At 48.7% G+C, this 27,090-nt stretch overlaps 2 protein-coding genes across 4 annotated transcripts in view; both read right to left on the minus strand.

Moving 5' to 3' along the window:
- NADK (NAD kinase) overlaps positions 1–15,083 on the minus strand; it is a 33,094-nt gene extending 18,011 nt beyond the window's left edge. The window contains exon 1 of the mRNA XM_058552677.1: positions 14,986–15,083. The gene's annotated coding sequence lies outside the window, so the exon portion shown is untranslated. The remainder of the gene's footprint in view (positions 1–14,985) is intronic.
- A 4,850-nt stretch (positions 15,084–19,933) lies between these two features.
- Positions 19,934–27,090, minus strand: part of GNB1 (G protein subunit beta 1) — an 84,368-nt gene continuing 77,211 nt past the window's right edge. For all 3 annotated transcript variants that reach the window (XM_058552679.1, XM_058552678.1, XM_058552681.1), the window contains 4 exons: positions 24,594–24,795; positions 23,603–23,819; positions 21,918–22,033; positions 19,934–21,661 (listed from right to left, as the gene is read on the minus strand). In XM_058552679.1, the coding sequence (XP_058408662.1) occupies positions 21,927–22,033; positions 23,603–23,819; positions 24,594–24,795 (526 nt within the window). In that variant the 3' untranslated portion in view covers positions 19,934–21,661; positions 21,918–21,926. The remainder of the gene's footprint in view (positions 21,662–21,917; positions 22,034–23,602; positions 23,820–24,593; positions 24,796–27,090) is intronic.

Genomic DNA, 27,090 nt, shown 5'->3' on the forward strand with positions numbered 1-27,090 from the left:
CATTCTTCTCAAGTACACATGGAACATTCTCAAGGATAGACCAGGGCCGGCTCCATGGCTTAGTGGTTAAGTGTGCATGCTCTGCTACTGGCGACCCAGGTTCGGATCCCTGGCGCGCACTGACGCACTGCTTCTCCAGCCGTGCTGAGGCTGCGTCCCACACACAGCAACTAGAAGGATGTGCAACTGTGACATACAACTATCTGCTGGGGCTTTGGGGGGAAAAAAAGGAGGAGGATTGGCAATAGATGTTAGCTCAGAGCTGATCTTCCTCAGCAAAAAGAGGAGGATTGGCATGGATGTTAGCTCAGGGCTGATATTCCTCACACACACACAAAAAAAAGCTTAAAAAAAAAAAAGGATAGACCATATGTTGGGAAACAAGGCAAGCCTCAATAAATTTAAGAAGATTGAAATCAAATCAAGCATCTTTTCTGACCACAATGCTATGAAAGCAGAAATCAACTACAAGGGGCCGGCCCCGTGGCTTGGTGGTTAAGTGCGCACGCTCCGATGCTGGTGGCCCGGGTTCGGATCCCGGGCGCGCACCGAGGCACCACTTCTCCGTCCATCCTGAGGCTGAGTCCCACATACAGCAACTAGAAGGATGTGCAGCTATGACATACAACTATCTACTGGGGCTTTGGGGGGAAAAAATAAATAAATAAAATCTTTAAAAAAAAAAAAGAAATCAACTACAAGAAAAAAGCTGAGAAAGTCACAAATATGTGGAGACTAAACAACATGCTACTGAACAACCATGGGATCAATGAAAAAAATCAAAGGAGAAACAAAAAAATACCTAGAGACAAATGAAAATGAAAATACATCATACCAACTCTTATGAGATGCAGCAAAAGCAGTTGTGAGAGGGAAATTCATAGCAATACAGGCCCACCTCAACAAACAAGAAAAATCTCAAGTAAGAAATCTTAAACTACACCTAACAAAACTAGAAAAAGAAGAACAAACAGAGCCCAAAGTCAGCAGAAGTGGGGAAATAATAAAAATCAGAGCAGAAATAAATGAAATAGAGACCCAAAAAACCACAGAAAGGATCAACGAAACTAAGAGCTGGTTCTTTGAGAAGATAAACAAAATTGACAAACCCTTAGCCAGACTCACTAAGAAAAAAAGAGAGAAGGCTCAAATAAATAAAATTAGAAATGGAAGAGGAGAAATTACAACAGACACTACAGAAATACAAAGGATTATAAGAGAATACTATGAAAAACTATATGCCAACAAATTGGACAATCTAGAAGAAGTGGATAAATTCTCAAGACTCATACAACCTCCGAAAACCGAATCAAGAAGAAATAGAGAATCTGAATAGACCAATCACAAGTAAACAGATTGAAACAGTAATCAAAAACCTCCCAAAAAACAAAAGACCAGGACCAGACGGCTTCTCTGGAGAATTCAACCAAATATTCAAAGAAGATTTAATACCTATCCTTCTCAAACTATTCCAAAAAACTGAAGAAGACGGAACGCTTCCTAACTCATTCTATGAGGCCAACATCACCCTGATACCAAAACCAGAGACCAACAACACAAAGAAGGAAAATTACAGGCCAATATCGCTGATGAACATAAACAGAAAATCCTCAACAAAATACCAGTAAACCAAATACAGCAATACATTAAAAGGATCACACACCATGATCAAGTGGGATTTCTACCAGGGACGGAGGGATGATTCACATCTGCAAATCAATCAATGTGATACACCACATTAACAAAATGAGGAATAAAAACCACATGATCATCTCAATAGATGCAGAGAAAGCATTTGGCAAGATCCAACGTCCATTTATGATAAAAACTCTCAATAAAATGGGTATAGAAGGAAAGTATCTCAACACAATAAAGGCCATATAGGACAAACCCACAGTCAACATCATACTCAATGGTGAAAAACTGAAAGCCATCCCTCTGAGAACAGGAACAAGACAAAGGTCTCGCCACTCCTATTCAACATAGTACTGGAGGTTGTGGCCAGAGCAATTAGGCAAGAAAAAGAAATAAAAGGTATCCAAATTGGACAAGAAGTAAAACTCTTCTTCAGATGACATGATCCTATATATATAAAACCCTTAGAAGCTACCAGATGGGCCAGCCCCGTGGCTTAGTGGTTAAGTGCGCGCGCTCCGCTGCTGGCGGCCCGGGTTCGACCCCGGGTGCACACCGATGCACCGCTTCGCTGGCCATGCTGAGGCCGCGTCCCACATACAGCAACTAGAAGGACGTGCAATTATGACGTACAACTATCTACTGGGGCTTTGGGGGGGGGGGAAGAAGCCACCAGAAAACTATTAGAAATAATCAACAACTACAGCAAAGTTTCAGGGTACAAAATCAACTTACAAAAATCAGTGCCATTTCTATACACTAATAACAAACTAGCAGAAAGAGAACTCAAGAATACAATACCATTTAATCCAACAAAAAGAATAAAGTACCTAGGAGTAAATTTAACCAAGGAGGTGAAAACCTATACACTGAAAACTATAAGACATTATTGAAAGAAACTGAAGATGAAGAAATGGAAAGATATTCCATGTACATGGATTGGAAGAATAAACATAGTTAAAATGTCCATATTACCCAAAGCAATTACAGATTCGATGCAATCCCAACCAGAATCCCAAGGACATTCTTCACGGAAACAGAACAAAGAATCCTAAAATTTGTATGGAACAACAAAAGCCCCCTAATAGCTAAAGCAATCCTGAGAAAAAAGAACAAAGCTGGAGACATCACAATCCCTGATTTCAAAACATACTACAAAGATATAGTAATCAAAACAGCAGGGTACTGGCACAAAAACACACACACAGATCAATGGAACAGAACTGAAAGCCCAGAAATAAAACCACACATCTATAGACAGCTAATCTTTGACAAAGGAGCCAAGAATATACAAGGGAGAAAGGAAAGTCTCTTCAATAAATGGTGCTGGGAAAACTGGACAGCCACATGCAAAAGAATGCAAATAGAAGATTATCTTACACCAAACACAAAAATTAACTCAAAATGGATTAAAGACTTGACTGTAAGACCTGAAACCATAAAACTCCTAGAAGAAAATATAGGCAGCACACTCTTTGACATCAGTCTTAGCAGCATCTTTTTGAAAACCGTGTCTACTCAGGCAAGGGAAACAAAAAGAAAAATAAACAAATGGGACTACATCAACTAAAAACCTTCTGCAAGGCAAAGGATACTGGGAACAAAATGAAAAGACAACCCACCAACTGGGAGAAAATATTTGCAAATCATATATCTGACAAGGGGTTAATTTCCAAAATATATAAAGAACTCCTACAACTGAACAACAAAAAAACAAACAACCCAATCAAAAAATGGGCAGAGGATACAAACAGACATTTTTCCAAAGATATACAGATGGCCAACAGGCACATGAAAAGATGTTCAACATCACTAATTATTAGGGAAATGCAAATCAAAACTACAATGAGATATCACCTCACACCCATCAGAATGGCTATAATTAACAAGAAATAACAAGTGTTGGAGAGGATGTGGAGAAAAGGGAACCCTCATACACTGCTGGTGGGAATGCAAACTGGTGCAGCCTCTATGGAAAACAGTATGGAGATTTCTCAAAAAATTAAAAATAGAAACACCATATGCTCCAGCTATTCCACTGCTGGGTATTTATCCAAAGAACATGAAATCAACAATACAAAGAGATCTGTGCACCCCTATGTTCATTACAGCATTACTCACAATAGCCGAGAGGTGGAAGCAACCCAAGTGCCCATCACTGATAAATGGATAAAGATGTGGTATATATATTCAATGGAATACTACTCAGCAATAAAAGAAGACAAAATCGTCCCATTTGCAACACAATGGATGGACCTTGAGGGTATGATGTTAAGCGAAATAAGCCAGACAGAGAAAGACAGACAACACCGTATGACCTCAGTCATATGTGGATAAACAAACGCATGGACAAAGAGAACAGATTAGTGACCAGAGGGGAAGGGGGAGGGGGGGAGGGCAAAAGGGGTAAAGGGGCACCTATGTATGGTGACAGATAAAAATTAGACTATTGGTGGTGAGCATGATGCAGTCTATACAGAAATTGATAAATAATAATGTACACATGAAATTTCACAATGTTATAAACCATTATGACCTCAATAAAATAAGTGAAAACAAAAGAAACAAACAAAAAAAAGAACCGCCAAGCTAGTGTTGTGGCCTTGCCCTCACACAGCAGGTGAAGGGTCAGCTGTGAGGGGAACACAGCACATTAACCACGGGAACCACAGGTGCGCGGCTTTAAACGCCTCTCGGTCCAGAAAAGGTGGATGAAGACAAGGAAGAAGGTGGGCCAGCAGGCAAACACTGAGCTCCATTCCTGCAAACAGAACCTGCATTTTTAATCCAGCACCAATGAAACATTTACCAAAACTCACCTATTTAAGCCTCAAAGAAAACTTCAACTTCCAAAAATGAGCAAAGGTAGAGAACCTGATTTCCGACCATAATACAATAAAACAGGTAAGGACAAAAGTAGAAACAAACAAAACAAAACCCTCCGACCTCTCGGGATGGCTGAACTTCCTCCCGACCGACTTACGGCCCGTGGGGTGAGGAAAAGGCAGGAACCAGGGGAACATGGAGCCAGTCTCTGCCAGCCCATCAGGCTGCGCAGAAGGTCCTGAGGACAGAGTCATGAGCCGAGATTTAACTCAAGCAGAACTAGAAAAGGAATAAAACGAGCCCAAGAAAGGCAGATGAGCGGACAAAAGAGGCAGAAACCAGCACACTGAGAAACGGAAAAAGAAGAGCAGAGTCTGAAGAAAAAGTACAGTGAATAAACCAGTTTAGGTCGAAGGATAAAAAGAACGCTACCTGGAAAACCTGGATCAAAAGGTAATTTTCTAAGAAAACTGCGGACTGATGAGAGAGGGAGAGGGAGAGGGAGGCGGAGACAACAGACCCACCACGCTGCAGCAGCTGAGGGAGGGTGACGGTGGCCGCCCTGGCCTGGCCGTCCTTCTCAGGAAGCCAAAGGGGACAGCAGGACAGGACAAGCTTCTTGCTTAGCAAGACCCGAGAAGGGGGCGCCCCAGATGGAACCCAGCAGGGTCACCTGCCACACAACTCAGGTCACCACAAGAAGAAGCAAAGGAAACAAGGTCACCCCAGCAGAGGCCACAACACCTACAATGAAGCCCAACATTCTTTCTCACTGAAGAAAAACACTTCCTAACTTGAGGACCAGGCAGATGCTGGCACTAGAGGAAGAGATGTGGGTGACAGCAAGGAGGGCTGAGGGAAGTTTAGGAGCTACAGACAAGCCTGGGCCCCCTATGTTAAGGTCAAAGGTGATGGGGGTCCCTGAATCCCCCCAGCTGCACTTTACTGTCACCTATAGAGCTTCAGAAATACCAATTCCCACACCCAGCCTCGACCAAAGGCACCAGTGGTTCAAAATCTTCCCAGGTGATTCTAATGTTTAGCCAGGGCTGACAACCTCCCTAGTGGATAGATATCCTTCTAGCTTGAGAAATATTGATGTTTTACCCAAATATATGAACAATTCAATGAAAACCAGCACCTACAAAAACATGTCCAATATAACCACTCCTCTTCAATACTGTCCTGCAGGCCGGGCCAGTGCAATAAGGCAGGAAAATGAAACAAAGACAGAAGAGGAACACGTAAAACTGTACATGCAGACGACATGATCTTCTATATAGATAATCATAAGGAATCTACAAAAAAGTGACTACATCTAATAAGCAAGTTTATCAGCAACGTTGCAGGAGACAAATTCAATATACAAAAATCAATTGTATTTCTGTGTGCTAGCAATGAGTTAAGAAATTGAAATTTAAAAAGACCATTTATAACAGCATTTAGTTGACAAAAGAAGTGCAAAACCTACTTCTAGTTATAAAATAAATACCATGGGACGTAACGTACAGCATGGTGACTTTAATTAATAATACTATATACATTAAAGTTGCTAAGTGGGTAAATCTTAAAAGTTCACAAGGAAAAATTGTGTAACTGTGAGGTGATGGATGTTAGACTTACTGTGGTGATCATTTTGCAATATATACAAATACGAAATGAATCATGATGTTGTACACCTGAAACTAATATGTTATATGTCAATTATACCTCAATAAAACAAGAAAAGAAGTTCAAAACCTGTGCAATGAAAACAACAAAAAGTGGCTGGCAGAGATCAAAGGAAACAGAGAGACAGAGACATACCCTGTGCCTGGGTTGCAGGACCTGATGCTGTCAAGATCTCAGTTCTCCCCAAACTGATTTGCAGATTCTACCCAAATCCAACACAGAAAACCCCAGCAGACTTTTCTACAGGAAATGACAAGCTGATTCTAAAATTCGTGTGGAAATGTAAAAGACCTAGACGAGCTAAACAACCGAAAAAGAACACCACCACAGGACTAACACCTCCTGAGTCACAGCACGACCCTGTACAGCTCCAGCATCAGTGACAGACACCGAGACGGAGAGAACAGCACAGAATTCAGGACTACACCCTCACACAGACACGCTCGGTGGATTTTCACCAGGTGTGCGAGGTGACTCAAGGGGAAGAGGACTACCTCTTCCAAAGAGTTCTGGGGAGGCCTGGCAGCCACGTCTAAAAGAACGAAGCTCAACTCCTTCCTCACACCACATGCAAAGACTAACTCAAAATGGATTACAGACCTAAATGTAAGAATCAAAACTATAAAACTTCCAGAAGAAAGCACTGGAGAATTTCTAGTGGTCTTGGGTTTGGCAAAGATTTCTTAAAGAAATCTTTCTTAAAAAGCACAAACTATAAAAGAAAAAAAACTTGACAAACGGAACATTACAATTAAAATCTCGTACTCTTCATAAGACACTGCTAAGAAAATGAATATACAAGCTGCAGACTGACCGAAAATCTTTGTTAAACACATGTGTGACAAAGGACTTGCAACCAGAATATACAAAGAAGTGTCAAAACTCAGTAAGAAAGCAAACAACGCAATTAGTACATAAGCAAAAGATCCCAACTTTGGGCAACTTCCCCAAAGAAGATATATGGATTGCATAAGCACATGAAAAGATGCCCAACATCATTAGTCATCGGGGAAAAGCAAATTCAAACTACGACGAGATACCACTTGACACCCAACAAGAAGGGGTAAAATGTAAGAAAACTGACCATACCAAGTGTTGGTAAGACCACAGAGAAACTGGAACCCTCACACACTGGTGGTGGGAACGGAAACGGACAACCGGTTTGGAAAACAGTTCAGCAGTTTCTTAAAATGTTAAACACACACCTGCCATATGCCCAGGTGCGTCCACTTTAGAGAAACGAGAGCACGTGTCCACACACACTCTTGTCCGTGAAACGTTGTCTGTGATACCCCAAACCTGGACACAGTCCTTCACTCAGACCTCTGCTTGACGTCACCTCCTCAAGAGAACACGTGCGTCTCCCGCTGTTACCCTCCCTCTCAGCACCATCTGCCCTTGTGTTACTCTTTCACTCGTGGTCTGTCCCTCTCGTCCTAGAACTGGAGTGACAGAAACTCGGTTTTGCTCAGTCAGGGCTCTCAGTGCCCGAAAGGTGCCTCAATGAATTCACAGGACTATTACTGGCTAAGAGGAGACGACAAGCAGGCAGCCACATGTTCAAGGCTGGGGCTCAGGGACCAGCTGGTCTGGGCAGAGAACCCTGGGCTTTGTCAGCCCACAGTGAACACTTATAGCCACAGAACTGGAGGGCTCCCCAGACCCTGGGGCCCCCACTCAGGAGTCAAATAGAAAAGATCTGGGAAGGCTTCTGGAGGAAATGGAAAAGCGTGAGGTCAAGAATGTAAGAGCAGTAGGGTGTGGGAATGGAGACCAGCAGGCGGTACGGGTACCTGGAGGCAGGACGGAGACCACTGGCCAAGGAGGGGCCCATGTGATTTCAAGTGTCTGACGGCGGAGAACAGAGAGGCTGTGCAGTGCACGAAAAGACACCAGAACAAACCGGTAAGAGACATGAGAGGGCAGATTTTGGCTCAATGTATGAAAAAAACTAGATAGATACATTTACCTCCTTATTCCAATAAGAACTGTCTGAAAGAAAAAATAACAGCCAACCTCACCGAGCAGCATCTCTGCGCCTGGTGCTGCCCTGACTGCTTCTCTCCTGTAATCGACTTAACCCCCACAAGGTCCTGTGAGACCAACACCAGAGTGAAACTGGAAATCTCAGATGGGAACTCACAACTGTAAAATGAAATATCATTAAAAGACTAGTTTTCAGCTGTTACTAAGAGGCCTCGCATCAGCCTCGCCCTGCTACCCTGAAAAGTAAAACAAACCAGTCTCCTCGGATCTGCAAAATCAGAGCAAGGCTACCCGAAATGGCGCTGCCCCCGCGTCCTGGACTTAGAACAACTTGTTGCCAAAAAAGGGCAAAGGATGGACTTAAAGGACCCCGTTAGCCAAGCTATAAGCATGCAAGCTCAAAAAGAAAATAATTACAAATATGGGAACAAATGATGGCTGAGAAGAGAGAGTCCATCAAGGAAAAGTTGACAAATCATATAAAAAATAGCTGTGATACAAACCAGGGTGAAGATGATGAGAAATGTTTAATTTCCAACTCAACAAGAGGAAAATGTCACTAGACAAGGTAGTGCTACTCCTTGTGGACATGGACTTCCCTCTATCTGTGCAGGAAGGAGGGGCAGGGACAGGGAAACCAGGCTGAGCTGCAGGAATGTGGACACTTAACCAAGACCAGGATGACCCATGAGCAGCAGAACCACGGCCCATCACCAGGCCCAGGGCCCACCCTGCCAGGCCCTATCCAAGCGCTCAACTCACATCGCCTGATTCACTCACACAGTGAGCCGCGAGGCAGCGTCTGGGAGACCGAAGCCCAGGATTGCACAGCTAGGATGGGGCAGAGCCGGCATCTGGGCCAGCACTCCTAGGCCCCTGCTCACAACCACGGGAAAATAGACAACAGGACCCAACACAGCAGGGAGGCCCAATGAGGGTCCCAGGGCATGAGGTGGCCAAGGGTCTTGGGAGGAGAGAGGACCCAGCAGACGCACCTCTTCGTCTTCCGGAAACACTGCCTCTAACTTATCCCCTTCTGCACTAAAATAAGGTTCTATCAGGGCATACTCCAGTTCCCAGGAATATGTAAGATCAACGGATGATAATTACAGGTAATGGTTCCAAATCTCTGGCCAAATAAACCTTGAAGAGTACACTCGGGGTGCTGCACCAGGCTGCAAGAAGCTAAGACCATGTGCAAGGAAGGCATGCCTTAAGAAGTTCCACTGAAGTCAGAGAAGCTTAAGAAATAATATTAACAAAAGAATAAAAATAGCTCCTCATGGGGCTCCACGGCAGCAGTCACTTGGAGACACTCGTGGTCGTTAAGTGGTGACCACACTGAACCTGCAGCCAGAGCCAGGCAGGTGATGCTGTAATCTTAGGAGGACATGGCAAACTATCACTGCAACAAAGTACAGAAGTAACTATCTAGAAAGATTACTAGAACCCTGAGAAGACAAGGAAAAGAAGTGAATTAAAGCCCTATGATGCTGAAATTTTCAATAGGTTTATAATTAATTTTGTAATTATTGGCTTTTTATGTATTTTGTTTGATGTTATATGTTATGGGTAACATTCAAAAGAATAAATCACTCAAGTTAATTCCTATCTAAATGGTTGAGGGAAATTTGTTATGTCTGTAATCAATCAATGCTAAAAGTTTAATTTCCAAGTTTTGTTTATAAGAAGTCAAATAAATGTGGCCTTGAACAAAGCAGTACAAAGGGCACCTTCCCACAGACTGAGCTCCTCTGGAAAGGAAGGATCTATCACGACAAAGGACCACCACCACCCACCACGCCCACCGCAGAGGCCCTCCGAGCTGCACAGGGACCAGGCCAAGAGCACTTCTCCAGCCCTTTCCCCAACTCTTCCTGGGAAAAGGGCTGGAGTAGAATTTATTCTATAGCCAGATATGCAGGTGATGCTGTCTCAGCTTCTACTTGTCACGTAAGAATTACACTACACTGAGTCTTAGGGTAGTATTTTGTCCTATCCAAAGTATCTTTAATATGGACACAATATATAACGTTTAAAAAGGGGTAAGTCCATCACCAAGTGGGGTTGGTTCCAGGAATGAAAGGCTGGCTCAATCACTGTAATCCAATATATCAACAGGGTAAAGAAAAAAAATCACCTGATTATATCAACTGATGTACAAAAATGTATTTGACGAAATTCAATACCCATTCATGATAAAAATTCTCAGCAATGAGGAATAGAGTGGAACTTTCTCAACTTGATAAAGAGCATCTACAAAAACCTACAGCTAACATCATACTTACTGGTGGAAAAATGAATGCCTTTACCTGAAGACTGGGAACAAGGCAAGATATCTGCTCTCACCACTCTTACTCAGTAGAGCACTGGAGGTCCCAGGCAGTGCAATAAGGCAAAAAAGATGCAGACTGAATTAAAAACACAATGTCATTTACAATCACTTAAAAATACTCAGATATAAATCCAACAAAACATGTAGAGGACTTGTATGCTTAAAATAATAAAACACTGATGAAAGAAACCAAAGAAGATCTACATAAATGGCGAGACATACCCGGGCTCATGGACTAGAAGATTCAACACAGTAAAGATGTCAGCTCTCCCAAAATTGATGTATAGGTTTTTGTAGATATAGACAATCTTATTCTAAAGTTTATATGGAAAGGCAAAGGTACTAGAAGAGCTAAAACAATTTTGAGAAACAAGACTCAAGGCAGAAGAATCACTTTGACTGAAGACTTGCTCTATCATAATCAGGACTGTGTTGCATTTGGCAGAAGATGGACGAATGGATCAATGGAACAGAACAGAGAACCCAGAAAGAGAACCACACATACTCAACTGATGTTGACAAAGATGCACAAGCAATCCAGTGGAGAAGCTGGAGGGATGAGACACCCACAGGACAAACAGTGAGCCTCAGCCCAACTCCACACCTTCAACAATTACCTCAAAATGGACAAAGTGGATCACGTTAAGTGTAAAACATAAACTACAAGACTTTCATAAGAAAACACAGGAGAAAGTTTTTGGGACCTGGGACTAAAGAGAATTGTTTATACATGACATAAAAAGCACAGTCCATAAAAGGTAAAAAAATTGATAAACTGGACTTCATTAAAATTAGGAACTTGCTCTGTGGAAGACCTTGTTAAGATGATAAAAAAACAAGCTGCAGATTGGGAGAAAATATTTGCAAATAGGTATCCAACAGAGGATGTGTATCTAGAATATATAAGGAATTCTCAAAACCAACAGTAAACCAAAAGAGATGAACAGACTAAAGAGGAGGTCACCAGAGTACGTAAGCACGTGAAACGACGTGCCCCAACATCAGCCACTGGGAAAGGCAAATGCACACCACAACAGGATACCACTCCACATCCACCAGACTGCTAAACGACTACAGGCTAGAGAGGGTGCAGAGAAACCACCGCTCACACCTTGCTGTGGGAACATGAAAGGTAGGTATTCTGGGAAACAGCTTGGCAGCGTCTTATAAAAACTAAATATACAACCCAGCAACTGCAGCTTGGCATTTATCCCAGAGAAGTAAAAACTTGCGCTCACATAAAAACGTGCTCATGAATGTTCACAGCAGCTTTATTTGCAATAGCCAAAACCTGCAGACAGCCCAGTGTCTTCCAGCGGGTGAAGGGTTAAACAGACGGCAGTATGTCCAAACAATAAAACAGGACTCAGCAATAAAAGGGAAGGACCACTGGTACCCAGGACAGTTTGGGTGGATCTCAGGGGCTGAGTGAAAAAAGCCAATCTCCAGTGGTCAAACACTGAATGATCCCATTTACAAAACATTCTCGAAATGACAAAATCACAGAGAGGTGGAGAACAGATCAGCGGTTGCCTGGGAGTCTAAATGGGCTTCGGGGAGCTCCTTGGTGTGATGGAACAGTTCTGAGCCTCGACTGTGGGGGTGGTCAAACAAATGTACACATGGGGTAAGCTGCACAGAATCACACGCATGTAAAAACTGGTGGAATCTGAATGAGGAGTGTAGGGTAGCGAATGGTATTTTTCCAACACCAATTTCCTGGTTTTCAAATTACTGTATTATTGACATGTAAGATCCAGGGGAACGGTGCAGGGGTTTCTCTGTACTATTTTTACAACTTTCTGTGAGTCAGTCTACACTTATTTGAAAACAAACAGCAAATTAAAAAAAGGATAAACCAATCAAAACCACAAAAGGCAAATGTTTTTAAAAATCGTCTATTACACATATCTAGAAGCTGTTAAAATACACTTGCCAAGACTAATTTGGTGACTAAGCAGTAAACGAGTTCATAAAATAATCATATTAAATATTAAAACCAGCTTTTAAAATTTATCTCACATTTGGGCCGGCCCCGTGGCTTTAAGCGCGCGCAATCCGCTACTGGCGGCCCGGGTTCGGATCCTGGGCGCGCACCGACGCACCGCTTATCCCGCCATGCTGAGGCCGCGTCCCACATACAGCAACTAGAAGGATGTGCAGCTATGACATACAACTATCTACTGGGGCTTTGGGGGGGAAATAAATAAATAAAAATTAAAAAAAAAAATTTATCTCACATTTAATTCAACTTTGTTTGGTATGTTACTGTTTTAAAAGGATGAAATTCCAACTCCATCCAAGTTCATTCAAGTTCCTGACAGCAAGAATCTAATTCGAAAAGACAACGTCTGCATTGGAAAGTTTTTAGAGAAGAAGTGTTGGAGCAGAGTAACAGAGTGTTCGTGGGTAAAGGACTCCCAGGGTGGTGAGCAGAGACGCTGAGACGCCAAGAAACAGGTGAAGGACCCAGCAGAAGCCACACACACGCAACTGTTCACTGACACACACATCTCCAGTGTGAGCTCTCAACACCTATTTGCTGAAATACTGAATGAAAAAGGAAAGTTTAGGGGCCGGCACAGTGGCACAAGCGGTTAAGTGCGTGCACTCTGCTGCGGCAGCCCGGGGTTCGCCAGTACGGATCCCGGGCGCGCACCGACGCACCACTTGGCAAGCCATGCTGTGGCGGCGTCCCATATAAAGTGGAGGAAAATGGGCACGGATGTTAGCCCAGGGCCAGTCTTCCTCAGCGAAAAAAAAAAAAGAGGAGGATTGGCAGATGTTAGCACAGGGCTGATCTCCTCACCAAAAAAAAAAAAAAAGGAAAAGGAAAGTTTATTTGGTGACAGAAATGGGAAAATGTTCAACCTCACTAATTAACACTGAGTTGGAAAAAAAGTGCCTATGAAATTGCCCTTCTCTTCTCCCCCAGTAAATAACACCCAATGCTGCAAAGACAGTGATAAAACCGGGCACTGGCAGTGAACAAATCAAGAAAGACCTTTTGGAAAGTTGGATGGCAACGTGAACCAAGTGCCTGAGCCCATGGACTGAACAGGATGAGAGACCTGAGGGGCTCTACAGACAGGTGGCTGCTCCTTCCTGGGCAGGTGAGGAGAGGGGTCTGTGCAGGTGTCACCCTCCCTCACACACCTCCTGGGCCACACTTGCTGGCTCCTCTGAACACTTTTCACGGGTAGTCTAGACACATATTTCCTGTTCCCATGCACTGGACCTTATGCCAGTTGTGGGTAGGGAGACCGCAAAGGGTAAGCCACCAGCACAAACAACAGAAATGGAATCCTGGAGTTACAAGCTGACCCCCACTTGGCAGGATGTGAAGCCTGGAGGAGGCCTGCAGGCAGAAGTGCCCCCTGCCCGCCCAGGGCTTCTCTGGCTCTTGTAACATCCAAGCCTACAGAGAAATAGTGATTGGAGGTAACAAAGATGTGGGGCCATCAACTCCCGTAAAATACCACCCGCCTCTTCATTCTGCAGGTTAAACCTATCTTTTCTCAAGCACTAACATACGCAATAAAACCAACTGTTGTTCCCATTTCCTTATCAGGGAACAGACTGGTCGGCCGGAATCCCCACCCCCGAGAACTGCTGCTGGGAACCCCCCAACTGTCCAGGGACTCCCAGCCGTCGGGGGCCCTCAGCCGTCCGGGGCCCCCCCAGCCGTCCCGTGCTCGGGTGCCCGGAGGACAGGACGCGGGGACTCCGGGAAGGGGCCTGAGGGCGCCGTCCGGATGAAAGGACACAAGTCCCTGTGTCCCGCCCGTCCTTCAGAACCAAGGCCCCTGGGCGACCCCGGCCCAGCCCCCTACCGCGGGCATCGGCAGGTCACATGTGCATTCTAACCTAATTGATCACCCCATGAGGACTGGCTCTCGGAGGTATCGCCAAAGCGCGGACTCGGGGCCGCCCAGCAGCCGTCCTCCGAGATCGGGGTCGGCCCGCTCAGGCCCGGGCCCACATCGCGGAGACGCCCCATTCCCCGACTCCTCGTGACCCCGACTTCTGGTGATCCCGGACCCCCGCGACCCAGACCCTCGGTGACTCCGACCCCCCGCGACCCCGATCTCCCGTAACCCTGGCCCCCCCGCAACCCCAACCACCGGTAACCCCGATCCCCGGTGATTCCGACCCCCCGCGACCCCTGTCCTCCATGAACCCAATCCCCCGAGACCCCGACCCCCGGCGACCCAGACCTCCGGGAACCCTGGCCCCTGCGACCCCGACCCCAGCGATCCCGACCTTGGGTGATCCCGGACCCTTGAGACCCGACCCCCGCTGACTTCGACCCCCGTGACCCCGATGTCTCACGAACCCAGTCCACCGAGACGCCGATCCCCGGCGACCCCGACCTCCGGGAACCCTGGCCCCTGAGACTCCGACCCCAGCGACCCTGATCCCTGGTGACCCTGACCCCAGCGCCCTCGACCCCCGGTGACTCTGGCCCCCCGCGACCCCTGGGAGCGGCGACCCGGGGCGGCAGGCCCGGCCGAGCGGCCGCGCGTACTCACCGTTCGCTGCCGCGGACGCCTGCGGGGCCTCCCTCTCGCCAGGCCGAGCCCGCGGGCCCCGCCCCCCGGCTGCCGCTCGCCGTCGCTACCCGGCTCCTGGCGCCGCGGCCGCCCCTCGCCCCATGGCCGCCCCCGCCCCACGGCCACCTGGGCCGCGGCGCCGGCCCGCCGAACAGCAAAGCCGCCGCGCTGCCAGTGCGCACGCGCACCCAGCCCGCCCTGCGCATGCGCCTGCCCGCCCCGGGCACGTGGGGCGGTCTGTCTGGACGCCGGGACCGGGCTGGGTGAGGGCGGGGGCCGGGGGCCGGGGGCCGGGGGCCGGGGGAAGGAGGCCACGGTAGAGGGGAGGCCATGGGGCGGGGGACGGGGCATTCGCTGCCCACACCTCGACGGCGATCCCGGGAGGACGACACCTGGTCTCCGCTCACTCCGTCGCGTGGGAAGCTCGTCTGCCCTCCCGCCCGGGCCCGCTGACCTGCTCCTGTCCCGCCCCCGCTCCCCTCTACCTCGGGCCAGGTGGGCTGCCTGCGGTCCCCCACGAGTGGTGATACCACCCGCCGAGGATTCCATAACTACCAGGGTGTGACTCTGCTTAGGAGGAACAAGTTTGGGGAACCAAAATTCGGTGTGAGCAGCTGCGACAGAACCGCACCCCTCCGCTGCCGGCTTAGCTGGAGGGAGCGAGCCTGCCCCCAGGCCCTCGTGGGCTTCGCCCACCCCAAGCAGCCTGGCGGGTCCTTGCACACCACCTAGACCTCAGGGGCTCTGGGCCTAGGGTCTCAAAGGGGCCCCTCCAGGGTGACCTGCCAACACTGTTGTCGTGTCGTCCCCCCCCCCCCCCCCCCCCGTCCCCGTCCCCGTCCCCGGACTTAAGGACCCAGAGGAGGGAGGAAGGGAGCCAAGGCCACAGTACCAACTTTGTAGCTTCTGGTGTAGCTGCGGGCCTCCCCCAGTCCAGGCACCTCCTCGAGGTGGGTGGGTTCTCCCAAGGCTTGCTGAATTGACGGTTACCCATCACTAGTGCATTCAGAAGTCGTGTCCCAGTGGTGTGCCAGGCTCCTCGGACATGTCTGTGAATAAGTTGGTGCACGGTTACTGTAGGAGATGAACCCGGGCAGTGCACTTTGGGCTGCTTTCTAACCTGCCTGGCTCCCCAAGTGCCAGCCCTTATTCCTTCTCTACACTTGGGGTTCCCGGACATGGAGCACCAGGCCGGTGGCCCCCAGGCTTCCCCACACCGGGTACCTGCTGTTGTCAGAATTCTCTGGCCAGGATTCCTGGCTCTGTGTCTAGAGACCTGGAACACGGCTGGACACAGAGCAGGACACGTCTCACTGCTGTCCTGGGACCACTGGGCAGTGGGGTCACAAAGCGTGAGTGGAAAGAGGGGCAAGGATAGCCGGAATTTGGGGGGATTTCTCAAGCTCTGTAACTTCCTCATCTGGTTATTTTGTAAACCTGACTGCTTCCCCAAAGTGACCACCAGCCACACCCACAGAAGAAGCCTTTTGAGCTGTGTTTTTGGATGTGATCATTAACATAATAAAAATACTAATGCTTGATCCAGGACTTGCTACATGCCTGGCACTGGGCCAGGCTTCCCAGGAACCTTCTGAGCAGGGACAGTCTGAGAGAAGGCACTGAGGCACGAGCTCTGGCCATGTGACTAGCCGAGATTACACAGCAGGCACCCTTCCTGTGTACACGTCTCTAAAAGGAACTTGTGCAGGTGCGTGTCTGTGATCAGGGACACCCTCTGTCCACCCTGGACCTCGAGACTTCGGGGAAGGGGCGCTTCCCCATTTCAGAGATGAGAACATGGGTTGTGGCTTCCTTCAGCTGACGCTGGTTGTGCAGTCTACCCCAGCAGGCCCCGGGGCTGACCCTGGGGATTCGGGGGCCTTGAGCTCATACCCAGTCCCCCAAGGGCTTCCTGCAACAGCGAAGGCCAATGCTGGGAGAGGCAACTTAGGGCATCCGGAAGGTTCCTACAGGAGGTTTCGCATGAGCTGAGTCCAAAGGCTGAGCAGGGATGAGCTAGCTGTGGTGGGGAGAGGGAAGGGCCAGCAGCGGGGCCAAAGGCCGGTGTGGGGCTGGGGGCTGGATGCCAGTCAGGCCAGTTTGGCTGGGCAAAGGATGAGGGGTCTGCCTTAGCCTGCTCAGGCCGTGGGGGACATGCTGATGCCTTAACCTTTCCCAGCACCAGGCTACCTGCAACTCTTAATGTGATTTGGTATTTGTTTCTTTGTATTCTTTTTCTTAAACATGGCTCCTCTATTGTTGAAGTTTCAGACCCCCAAAACCTTGACCCACCCTCTTCTGAGGTTTGAATGATACAGCGGGGTAGGTGGAGTGGGTGGTAGGAGAAGGGGGGAGCCTGGGCCATGAAGGGTGGGCAGGATGGGGCGGCCCACCTAGAGCTGACAAGGGGGTGCCCCTGGATTTTGGGTGCAGTCTGGGGGACTCCTTGGCTCTAGAGTGCAGGCGGGGGGGGGGGGGGGTGCTCCTGGCTCTCAGGTGCAGGGGATGGTGGGGATGCTCCTCTTCGGGAACCTGCTCTTAGCTCTGAGGAAGTTGGCCTCAGCTGTGCCTGGCTGTGGTGAACCGAGCCTGCTCAGCACCTAGTAGGGGAAGTGGCCAGGAGCCTGGGTGACAGGCAGCTAAGAGGGTCTGCAGCCCCCTGTGGAGGAGGTGAGTGTCTCCAGCTTTCCAGAGGTCATCTGGTCCATCTCCCAGCCTCTGGCCTCCAGCCAGCACGCCTAGGACAAGTCTGGCCTCTCTGCCCGGCCTTACCCAGTCCTCCCCAGGGGCCAGTGTCTGGAATAGCCCACTTGGCAGTCTCCTCTTTGGGCTGGTTTTGGGGTTCAGAGCAGAGTGGTGGGGGCGGGGCGTGGGGAGCGCCGAAGACCCCGTCGTCGCAGGGGCACGGCGGGCTCCGCGTTAAGGGCCAGGCACTGCTCGGTGCTGGGGACGAAGGGAAACCCGTGCCCTGGTGCCTGCGCAAGCGCACGTGCGCGCCAGGTGCCTGAGGAGGCGCGCCCTGCCTCCGGAGCTGAAGTGAGCACCAGACGCTGAGCGGGTGGCTGGGGTCAGGGCCCGCGAGGTCACTGAGAGCCCCAGGCTTCCAGGGGTGCAGCGGTGGGCGGAGCGCGGACATCGCACCACGAGTGGGGCCGGTAACCCGGGCACAAGGGGCCGGAGGCTGCAGAAGAGGCTGGAGGAAGGGAAGGGAGAAGGGCTGGCACCCTGGAGGGAACGCAGCCAAGAGCAAGATGTCACTCAAGTGCGTCAGGCTGCGGGGGCAAAGTGCTAACAGGCCCTGCTCAGGCTCCCAAACTTGAGTTTGTGCCTGAAGTGTGAAAACGATTGCAGCTCACACTCAGCAGCACCGGTTGCCAGCTGCTCTCGGAATGCCCCTAGTGGCACCTGTTTTCAGTGAGGGCTTTGCTGAGAAACTGGGACAGCAGTCTCCAGACCAGTAGAGGGGCTGCGCTGTGCGGCCACTGGGTCAGGGAGCAGGGGACATGCTGGTGCCAGGCTGGGGCACTGGAAACAGGGATTCCCGAGGGGAACAAGTGCCCGTCTGTGGGCCGGCCAGCCAGCCTTTGCTGGGGCTCCATTTGACCCTGTACCTGCCTGTGCCCCTCCAAGGGTGGGCCACCGTGGGCTGGTGTGCCCCTGCTTCTCAACCCCAGGAGACCCTCCCTCTGGAGGACTCCGGCTGCCAGCCCAGGGAGCACCTCAGATGCTCTCTGGCATTTTCTAAGACAGCTGGCAGCGTTAAAACTTGCAAAGAACAGATTTATTTCAGGGAAAACTGGAGGAGGAGGTTGAAGCCAGGTGAACCCACGGTTCAGGCTGCCAGTCACCCAGGAGACAGCACCCCTGGTCCTGGCAGAAACACTCAGAAGACCTCGACAGGGGCAGCCGAGGCCCCTCCCCAGGCAAAGCAGGAGGCCCCTGCTGCTTGTGCTTCCTGGTGGTGGAAAAGGGAGCCTGCGGCAGGAATACTTCCCACTGAGAGCAGTCTTCACTTATTTATGAAGTACCAGCGTTTGACCCATGAAAATTAGAACCTTGAAAATAAAGATTGTGTCCTTCAGCAGAGAAGACAGGAAGGGGCAGGTGGGAGGAGGTGGAGCAAGCGCCCTCCTCGGTGACACTCGCACTCAAGCTTGGTTTCTCATGCTTGGTGGCAGATGCTCATTTTTTTTGTTTTTTGGTGAGGAAGATCAGTCCTGAGCTAACATCTAGTGCTAATTTTCCTCTTTTTGGTGAATAAGATTAGCCCTGAGCTAACACCTGTTCCCATCTTCCTCCATTTTGTATATGGGATGCTGCCACAGCATGGCTGATTAGCGGTGCGTAGGTCCGCGCCGGGATCCAAACCTTCGAACCCCGGGCCACCGAAGCAGAGCGTGGGAACTTACACACTACGCCACCAGGCCGGCCCTGATGCTCATTTTTTCTTACAAGATGCAGTTCTTTTTATTCAGACTATGATGAAAACCGTTCAGTCAGAAGGAAAGCACGTCTCTGGAGTAATGTCCTCAGGTATCTTAGGGAGGGAAGAGGAACGAATGGCCGCCAGCTGGGCTGCAGGCCCAGACAAGGTGAGAACGGCAGGACAGCTGCCTCGGGAGACCCACAGCGCCTGGGGAAGCGGCCCAAAAGGGGGATGGGACAGGGCAGTCTGGGTTGTGACAGGTGGACAGGGATGCCAGGACCCTGCTCCTCTGCAGAGCCCGTCTGAGGACCCAATGCTCCCTTCATGGTTTCTCTGTGATGGGGACAAAGACAGGCAGAAAAGTGAGCAGCTGAGGGCTGGCGAGGCACTGGTCACTCGACCAGGTGAGTCAGACCTCACTGAGGGGGGTGCAGCCAGGGGAAGGTGGCCGCCTCCGTAAACTGAAATAGACCCGCCAAAAAGCAGCCACACCAAAGTCCCTCATGTCAAACTGCTTTATTACATCTTAAATAACAGCACAGTTTAATATAGTATCTATCTTGCATCCAGCTTCCTTGCAGTACACCGACCTTAAAATTAAATACAAAAGGTGAGGGGCAGGGTGCAGAGAGCTCTACAGCGGCGGCGATGGAAAGACAAGGAAGGGGCTTCGCGTTCCTCTTCCAGACCCAGGCCTCCTGCATGTCACAGCACAGCTTTGTACAGGATGTTGCAGAAAAACAGGATGGACAGAAGCTACTACAGCTGCTATGGGAGAGTGCTTGGGGTGCAGGAGAGGGCCCACAACACTGCTGTCCAAACGCTGCTGCTGAACACTGGACTCGGAATAAAACCAGGAAAGTCTGCGTGTTAGAAAAATGATCGCTTCAGATGCAAAAAGCTTGTTCCATGGGAGAGACAGGCCGTGAGGAATTTATAAAGAGGAAGGCCGGGGTCTCCAATCCCTACTCCCCTCCACCCCGCCAATTCAACAGCGATCGTTTGGAACAGGACTTGCTTTTCTAGAGAAATAGAGAGAACAGTGACTTGTCCTGCTGCTCAAGCGTGCAGAGCTGCTTACTGTGCTGCCTCCGACGCGTGTGCGCAGCGTAAGTGGAGAGAGCCGCGACGGCTGTAACTTCAGAGAGGCTATTTCTTAAAAGAGAAAGAACATCTAAGGACTGAGTCCTATATGCACTTTTGAGCATTTCTACAGCATGCGAATCTAAAAGTAAACCCACCCAATATGGCAAACGATCAAATTTTTTAAAATTTAACTTAGAAAGTTTGAGATCATTATTTTCAAAACATTGATTTGTACATTGTTTCATACACAAATAATTGACTGACTATCCAAGCACAGGACAGGCACCTCTCTTGAAAATAGAGGTTCCTGATGTTTGGGGTTGGGATATGGGGTAGTGTTAGGCTATTATAAACTTCCCTCCAACTTCACAAGGAAACCCCAGGTGAGATTAAAAACTGAACTGAGAAGGTAGAGGCTGGGTTGGGGAAGAAAAAGTTGCCTGATTTGAGTTTACTATTCATCACGCATTCAAGACCAACAGCACGTGCTCGGTTGCTTTACTTCTTAGCATCATTCTTTCTATGCCATGTTTGTGCGCAACAATTATGTGACACTAGACAAAAAATAAAAAACCAGGGACTAAATTTACATCATTAACAATTTCAGAGAGGCTGCCCTAGACCCTCTTTCTCTGTTCAACTACTGAACATAAAGGAATATATTTAAAAAGTAACTATGAATGTTTTCAAAATCCTGTTACAAACACGACCTGCAATTTAGAACCAATTACGAGGCCAAGTCCTCAACTTGTTTTGCATGAACATCACAGAACAGGATCACTGATCTAAACTTCAAATAAACTAGTGAAAAGGTATGTCTGTCTCACAATACACTCAAGTTTACCTTCTGTTTAACATTTTTATTATAGTATTTCCTTTTATATTCATTCAAGACAAAAAAGAAAACAAAGACAATGGTCCCGGAAGGAATGCACAATTTGTTTTAGTTTACAGCACAGAGATTCTCCTCTTAATGGGAATTGTGCTCTTGGTTTCAGCAATAAGTGAAGGAGAAAGATCTTGCCCTTTTGAAGTTCTGAGGGGAGGTGCAGGGCGTCCACGTTAGTAGGGGTGGATTGGAAATGCTATCACTGTAACGCTTCAAGGTTGGAACGGTCTTCCAGTCACCGCGGCGTCCACCTGCTGTTTTAAAGAATTTAAAGAAATGTAAAAAGAAACAGAACATCTAACTTCAGATCTATAATCAGCGTTACTGCTCTTTCCACTGCTCCCTCTGTGTTTGCAGCTGAGGGCACATCACTTCAGGCTGATGTAAATGCTTACCGTACCACAACTCCAAGTCAACTCAACATCAAGATTAAGCCAGAAAGCCTGAAGCACAAGTTCACATGTGCTCTGAGAACCACATGGAGGTGCACGCAGGGAAGGGCGTCATTACCTGTCGGCACTAGTTCCAGATCTTGAGGAAGCTATCCCAGGACCCCGTTGCCACGGCCATCCCGTCGTCAGTCACCCCCAGGCAGCTGACACGGTTGTCATGCCCAGCCAAGACACCTGGGAGCAAATGATAGCACAGTCACTCCAGGGCCCAGAGGTGTCCCACCTGGTGGTGACGCTGTGCAGGGCTGGGTGGAAGGTCCACCTGCTGAGGCAGACCCACAACCCCTGAGGTCCAATCCCTGCAAAGCCTCAGTGCCAAGGAAAGGACCCAGGAAGGAGAAAACGTTTGGACAGGTGGAAATTAGACTGAAGCACATCGCCACTCTCATCCAAGGCAAGTAAAAGTCAAAGTGCTCCTGTCTTAAAACAGCATGGATGTATCTACAGCCATGGGGGCAGCAGGCGGGAGTATTCAAAAAAACCAGAAATATATGGGAGAACCTGGTAACCAGCCTGTTATAAAGACAGCATGATGACGAGGCCGGCACAAACACACACAATAAATAACCCAGGGCTTCTTGCACCAACCCCTGAGCACACACGATGGTAAGAAGCTTAAATAAAAATGGAACAAAAATCATGGGGGAAAAAACCCAAATCACCTCAATCTCAGGGCAGTTACAACATGAGAGTGTAAGGCTGTGGGCTATCTTTCATTTGTTGTGATCCCTGGGGCCTAGCACAGGGCACAGAACACAGAGGGCTGGTGACGGACGCTGAGAGGGTGGGCCACTGGGACTGTCACACAGTGACCCCACACATTGAGATGGCACCTCCTGTTGACATTCGGCAGTCTGTGCTCGGATTACCATCAGCCAGAATGTTCCACGTCCTTCCAGTGGAACCTAAGGCCTAATTTCAGAGAACCCTGGTCCACCTCCTGCACTCATTAGTGTCACAGCTGAGTCAAGGGACCAGCTTCAGCTGGAGGGAGCAGTGCTCTCTGCCAACAACCTTGGCTGGCTTCCACAGTCATCAGCAGCACCATGACAAGGGACTGTGAGGACAGAGGCAGTGGGAGCTGGGGGGTATGAGAGAGGGAGCAGGGCAGAACAAGGGGGAGTTCAACCCAGGGTCAGAAAGGAGAGCCATCCAAAGGCAGGAAGCTAAGGGAAGACCCCAAGAGCCAGAGTCTCCTTCCCAAGCACTGAGATGAACCGAGATGAAAGACTCTAAAAGTGTCAGTTCTATTCAGTCACTCTCAATGGTCATGTTCAATACAGGAAGTTCACATCTTTTGTACAACTTGTGTTTTAATACACTTGACAACAACACACCTGCCTTTGATGTGCAAACTTCACTTGATACTTCACCAGGGCACACCTGCCGGAATTTGTGCTCCATACTTAGATGGCAGAGTTCCAACAGGTACAACTGGAGGAGACAGAAAGTAAGGCAGGGGTCTTGAAGACCGGGCACTTGCCTCTTTCCTGCCCACCACGGTTGTCCACGTGCACATCATAAGTGTGTGTGGGAAGAGCTTCTGATGCCTGGACACCGCCAGCCTGTCATGTCCCTCTGCTGGGCCACACCATGGGGCCTGGCAGGTGTACTCGGGCACAGCACACACTTCTTGCTAGCCCAACTGATACAAAAGACATTCCAGCTTCAGTGAGTCATGTCCGTCTTGACAGATACTACCTCAGTGTCCAGGAGACACAGAAAGGCCTCATGGTCACCTACCTGCCCTGTCGGCTTTGAGCGCGTCCCAGACGTTGCAGTTGAAGTCATCGTACCCTGCGAGGAGGAGGCGCCCACTCTTGGAGAAGGACACAGAGGTGATCCCACATATGATGTTGTCATGGGAGTAAGTCATGAGCTCCTGATCCGCACGAAGGTCAAACAGCCTGCAGGTGGCGTCATCCGAGCCAGTGGCAAATGCGTTGCCATTTGGAAAGAACTGGAAAGAAAGCAAATCAAGACAGTGTGCAAATGCACAAAAAGAAATACTGGAAATACGGGCTGCCCAACAGCAGGGCTACTGCTGGCACTGCAGAAAAAATCAGCAAGGGCTGGGCTTGGGCAGAAATAGGGAGACCGCACTGAAGGGACTGGGCAGTCTGGGGCCTAGGGCATGCTCTCAGACTTCTGATGGGCTTGTGCTTCTCTGCAGGCTGCCAGCAGTCAGGCTAACCTCACGGAGGAAGGCAGGGAAGGAACCGCCCCAAGTAGACACGTCCCTTCCCATCTCCCCACGAGGTCAGGCCCTCAATGCAGGGCAACATGGAGAAGAGAAGACTCCCTCACTGGGCTGTGCTATGACTGTGGTGGGGCAAGGTTCCTACTCGAGGTTCAGCCCCCGCACTGCCGAGGCTGTCCTGACGAGGTTAGTTACTGCCTTGTCTGTCCCCCAACTACAGGGAAGCCCTGTGATAGCATCACCGGCTCACCCCAGGACTGGGAGCAGGGGCCGGCACACAACAGACACAGTACCAATGTCTGTGAGACAAACGGTCAGTAAAGAATTAGCTGGGTTTGCAAGGACAGATCACATTACATCTCAGTTTTCTATATCGAGGTTTTTGTAAATTAGGTCATATTTGCATAGAAAAGAGAATATCTAATCCTGGAAACATTTTAAAATTTAATGATGTAGTCTGCAGTATACAAGAAGTATTATAACTTGCTAATAGCTGGTGAAGGACCCCGACCCACATCTTAACCCCCAACTCACACAGATGGCATTGATGTCAGACTCGTGGCCGGTGAAAGTCTGCCGGCACATCCCTTCTCGCACATCCCAGAGTTTGGCTGAAGCATCACAAGCACCGGAGACAAACAGTCTGGAGTCAGGAGCAAGAGAAAGGCTCATAACATCCCCAGTGTGTCCAGTGAACGTGGTCGTCTGCTGGCCGGTCTCGATGTCCCACAGAGCGCTGGAGCAGGAGCACACGACAAGCACAGTTACCACACTTTTTCAGATGGCCAGTCATGTGACAAACTGTCTTCAAACCACCAAGGACCGCAGTAAACCTCTGTGCTTTTACTTAAGACAAATCTAAATTTTGTAATGCAACTTTATTTGGGAGGGAAACAAAGCAAACCAACCAACAAAATGTGGATGAGGACATGGCACAGACTCTAGAGTAACTCATCTCCACATCAGCTCAAACACCAACAGAGAGTGAGCCAGTGTCTCTTTACAGCAGGGACACTCAGAGGCTGGGCCACACACTTGAGCTCTGTGTGGGCTCGCAAGGGGCAGCAAAAAGCTGCTGCTAGCGCCCCAGATGCGGCAGAGAACGTGTTCTATCTGCTGCTGCCAGCAGTGTGCCTTCTGGGGTTCCCCACGCTGGGATGCAGAGACAACACTAGGTAAACAAAGGGCTCAGGGCAACGCTGAGGTCCCATAGCCCTTTCCTGGAGACACAAACCAGAGAGTGGCGAGGAGCTCCACGGTGGCAGAGCTGAGCTCAGCGCCCCAGGCTGCTGGCTGTGCAGCTACTTGAGGGGCAGAAAAGGGGAGAGGCTGGCAGTACCGCGAGGAGAGCAAGGGCGGCTCTGGAGGGGACAAGCCACGTCGCTTCTGTGCTGCAACCCACAGAAAGCACTACTCCTGAAAGCTGCTCGTTTCACTTCAACCTCACAGAAAATCTGGCTCAGCCTGGCAACACAAATCCAATCAGACTGTTTCAACATAAACTGCACAGGGTGTTTCCTGGCTAGGGCCTGAGGGACTACAGAAGGGAAGCAAGACATTTACAGGAGTCTGAAGAAAATTATTCATAAATGAAAAAGCTTTAAAAATATCTTCTAATGAACAAATTCTTCCCAGAATTGACAGTCTAGATTATAAATCTTTTGTGAACCCATGAAATTTACACAGAAAGGACACCCTGTCAAACAGAACGAGTTGGATAAGCCCATCAGGACCAGCACAGGGCATCCCCCACATGTGACGGGGCGTCTGTGCCACGGCCCAGCCAGCAGGCTCCTGGCCACCACATCATGCCTCAAAAGATCAGAAAAACCCCACAAGGGCAGTTTAAGTCTAAAACGACTCGTATAAAATAACCAGCTGATCCTTTAAATGATCTGCTGTGGTGCCACAAATGAAAACATTCTAGAGTTTACGTGGGCTTCTACACATAAGTAAGGTGAAAACTCTGAAAATTAACAAGTTTGATAAAATCCACTTAAAATCGTGGCACTTGCTATTTTTAAGCCATGCTTCGAGTCCACAATGAGACGGTGCTCTCCTAAGAGGGGGACTAAAGCACACTCCCCACCAAAAGGCTGCTGAACGTCACCTACACAGGTAAAACACACAAGGACAAAAGAAAAGCAGGCACTTCACCCACACTGTGGTTTCAAGATCTATGAATCAGTTCTTAGTTGTTCAAAATTAAACTCTGAGATCGAAACAGTAATCACAAACCTCCCCAAAAATAAAAGTCCAGGACCAGACGGCTTCCCTGATGAATTCTACCAAACATTCAAAGAAGACTTAATACCTATCCTTCTCAAACTCTTCCAAAAAATTGAGGAGGGGTGGAAGCTCCCTAACTCATTCTATGAAGCCGACATTACCCTGATACCAAAACCAGACAAGGACAACACAAAAAAAGAAAATTACAGGCCAATATCACTGATGAACAACGATGCAAAAATCCTCAACAAAATACTAGCAAATTGCATACAACAATACGTTAAAAAGATTATACACCATGATCAAGTGGGATTTATTCCAGGTATGCAGGGATGGTTCAACATTCACAAATCAATCAACGTAATACACCACATTAATAAAATGAAGAATAAAAATCACATGATTATCTCAATCGATGCAGAGAAAGCATTTGACAAGATACAGCATCCATTTATGCTAAAAACTCTGAATAAAATGGGGATAGAAGGAAAGTACCTCAACATAATAAAGGCCACATATGACAAACCCACAGCTAATATCATCCTCAATGGTGAAAAACTGAAAGCTATCCCTCTAAGAACAGGAACCAGACAAGGATGCCCACTGTCACCACTCCTATTTAACACAGTACTGGAAGTCGTAGCCAGAGCAATCAGGCAAGAAAAAGAAATAAAAGGGATCCAAATTGGAAAGGAAGAAGTGAAACTGTCACTGTTTGCAGATGACATGATTTTATATATAGAAAACCCTAAAGAATCCACCAAAAAACTTTTAGAAGAAATAAACGAATACGGTAAAGTTG

Source organism: Diceros bicornis, chromosome 13 (genome assembly GCF_020826845.1).
Source record: "Diceros bicornis minor isolate mBicDic1 chromosome 13, mDicBic1.mat.cur, whole genome shotgun sequence".
NCBI lineage: Eukaryota > Metazoa > Chordata > Mammalia > Perissodactyla > Rhinocerotidae > Diceros > Diceros bicornis.